The sequence below is a fragment of the Hipposideros armiger genome, unplaced genomic scaffold (assembly GCF_001890085.2).
Source record: "Hipposideros armiger isolate ML-2016 unplaced genomic scaffold, ASM189008v1 scaffold_190, whole genome shotgun sequence".
Taxonomy (NCBI): Eukaryota; Metazoa; Chordata; class Mammalia; order Chiroptera; family Hipposideridae; genus Hipposideros; species Hipposideros armiger.
Genome location: NW_017731540.1, coordinates 2814161 through 2816111, shown reverse-complemented (window position 1 = coordinate 2816111; position 1951 = coordinate 2814161). Strand labels below are relative to the sequence as shown.

Below are 1951 nucleotides of genomic sequence, written 5' to 3'. Positions count from 1 at the left end.
TGAGCCTTACTATATGCTGGGCACTGAAGGGTAGGCACTTCATGTACAGACCCCTTAATAGGTGCTCGAGCCATATCTACTGGAAAATCTCAAAGTAGTTGATTTCCAGTAATGCAAGTGTAGCCTCTTTGTAATGATAGTCTCCTTCGTAACTGGAGAGGACGTGAGCTTTGGCCCCGATGGACAAGATCCCCGATAGAATTCCTTCCATCTTTAACATGAACCTCATGCTTCTGCTATTTATATAGCCTAACCCTGTTATGGACGACTGGGAGCCTGGCTGTGGGCGGGAATGCAGGCCCAGGTGTGGGCGAAGGGGGACAGATACAAAGCAAGACAAACAGCGTAAATGAAAAATATTATACATCAGAACACAAATTATGAAAATTAGATTTTATTGGTTTTTCCTTTGGGAATATTATAGCCTGTAAAAAATGGTGCCCCTTTTGTAAATGCCCAAGCATTGACATTGCTTTAGCTATTGACTAAATAAATTGCCGTCACCATACATTATTAGCCACTAGAATAAGGTAAAGTGTTTAATCACAAAAGTTACAGTCACTTCAGTGTTCTTGGATTTCCATGCATAGCATGTTACTTGATAATCATCAAATCAATGATGGAATAATACCAGCTACAGTGATGGGAGTGCGTGGGATGGGTACCGGGACAGGAGCATTCATGTGAGGTGCTGCATATATGTTAGGTGCACTGTGTATGTGCGTGGACACACACAGTCATAGACACACTCTCATACGTATAAGCTCTGTAGGCTGCTGTCAACATTCAAATTCACATATATCTGTCCATGTGCATATCTACACATACATATTTATTTCTACATATGATACATAGTATCATTTTAAACCTTACCACAACTTTATACAACAGGAAACTAAAGCTCAGAGAAGTCAAACCACTTGCTCACAGTCCCAAAACGTGGCAAAGCTGGGCTTTATCCCGAAGTCCCACCCACTTAGCACCCCCTTTGTTTAAGTTGCCCAGACGGTAATATTTTGGGAACAACACACCTTTCCACGACACCACACTGCCTTGTGTGGGGGAGGGTGACCTTCTGCCCTTTCTTTTCCAGAATCTCCAAGCAAAGATTTCGGTCCAACTCTGGGTTTGAAAAAGTCCAGTTCCCTGGAGAGCCTACAGACGGCGGTGGCCGAGGTCAGGAAGAATGAACTCCCCTTCCACCGGCCCCGGCCGCACATGGTTCGAGGCCGCGGCTGCAATGAGAGCTTCAGAGCAGCCATTGACAAGTCTTACGATGGACCTGAGGAATTAGAAGCTGGTAGGGCGACATGCTTGCTTAAATGGCTTCTTCATCTCCTTATTATCCACGAATCATAGGCTAGAATGTGTGTTTAACTACGGAGAAAAATGATTTAAGGATCCCAATTATATTTTTGATATTAAAAGTAATTCATTTTCCTGCTCTGTTCTGCCCTTTGGCTTAACGAACATGGAATTGGGTAAGGCAATATGCAATTTATTTTACAGCGCGAACACTAAAGCAATGTTCTCCTTCTCTTTCCTACAAGGACCAACTGTCATTTGCCCTTAGGGTAGGAGCACTAAGTATGCATTGCTTGACATTCTTATTGGATTCATTAGAAGCAGCATCAACCAGGGGACTGACTGCATTAATTGGGTGGAAGCGGTTGGGTTATTTTTGTGCTCAAAAGCCTCTCCTGGAAATAACTCACCCTGTTTGTTTCGCAGCATGTGAGCTTTCCGGGCTGATCAAGGTTAACAAGCTGGCTTTCAGAGAGAGCCGTGTCTTTACCTTGTATCAAACCTTTCCTACTAGTGACTAAGCAACCAGTCATTCCCCACTCTCAAACATCAAACCTTGCTTGAAGTCACCAGATTTAAGCAGTGGTCTCTTCAAAGCGTACAAGTAGCCACATGGAAGGGTAACACTCCAGAGTGCTTTTATTCC

General features: G+C 43.7%; 1 protein-coding gene across 1 annotated transcript in view; it reads left to right on the top strand.

Moving 5' to 3' along the window:
- Positions 1-1093: 1093 nt before the first annotated feature.
- PARD3B (par-3 family cell polarity regulator beta) overlaps positions 1094-1951 on the top strand; it is a gene marked incomplete at its 5' end in the record, with an annotated part of 286988 nt that continues 286130 nt past the window's right edge. The window contains one exon of the mRNA XM_019652918.1: positions 1094-1300. Coding sequence (XP_019508463.1) covers positions 1094-1300 — 207 coding nt within the window. The remainder of the gene's footprint in view (positions 1301-1951) is intronic.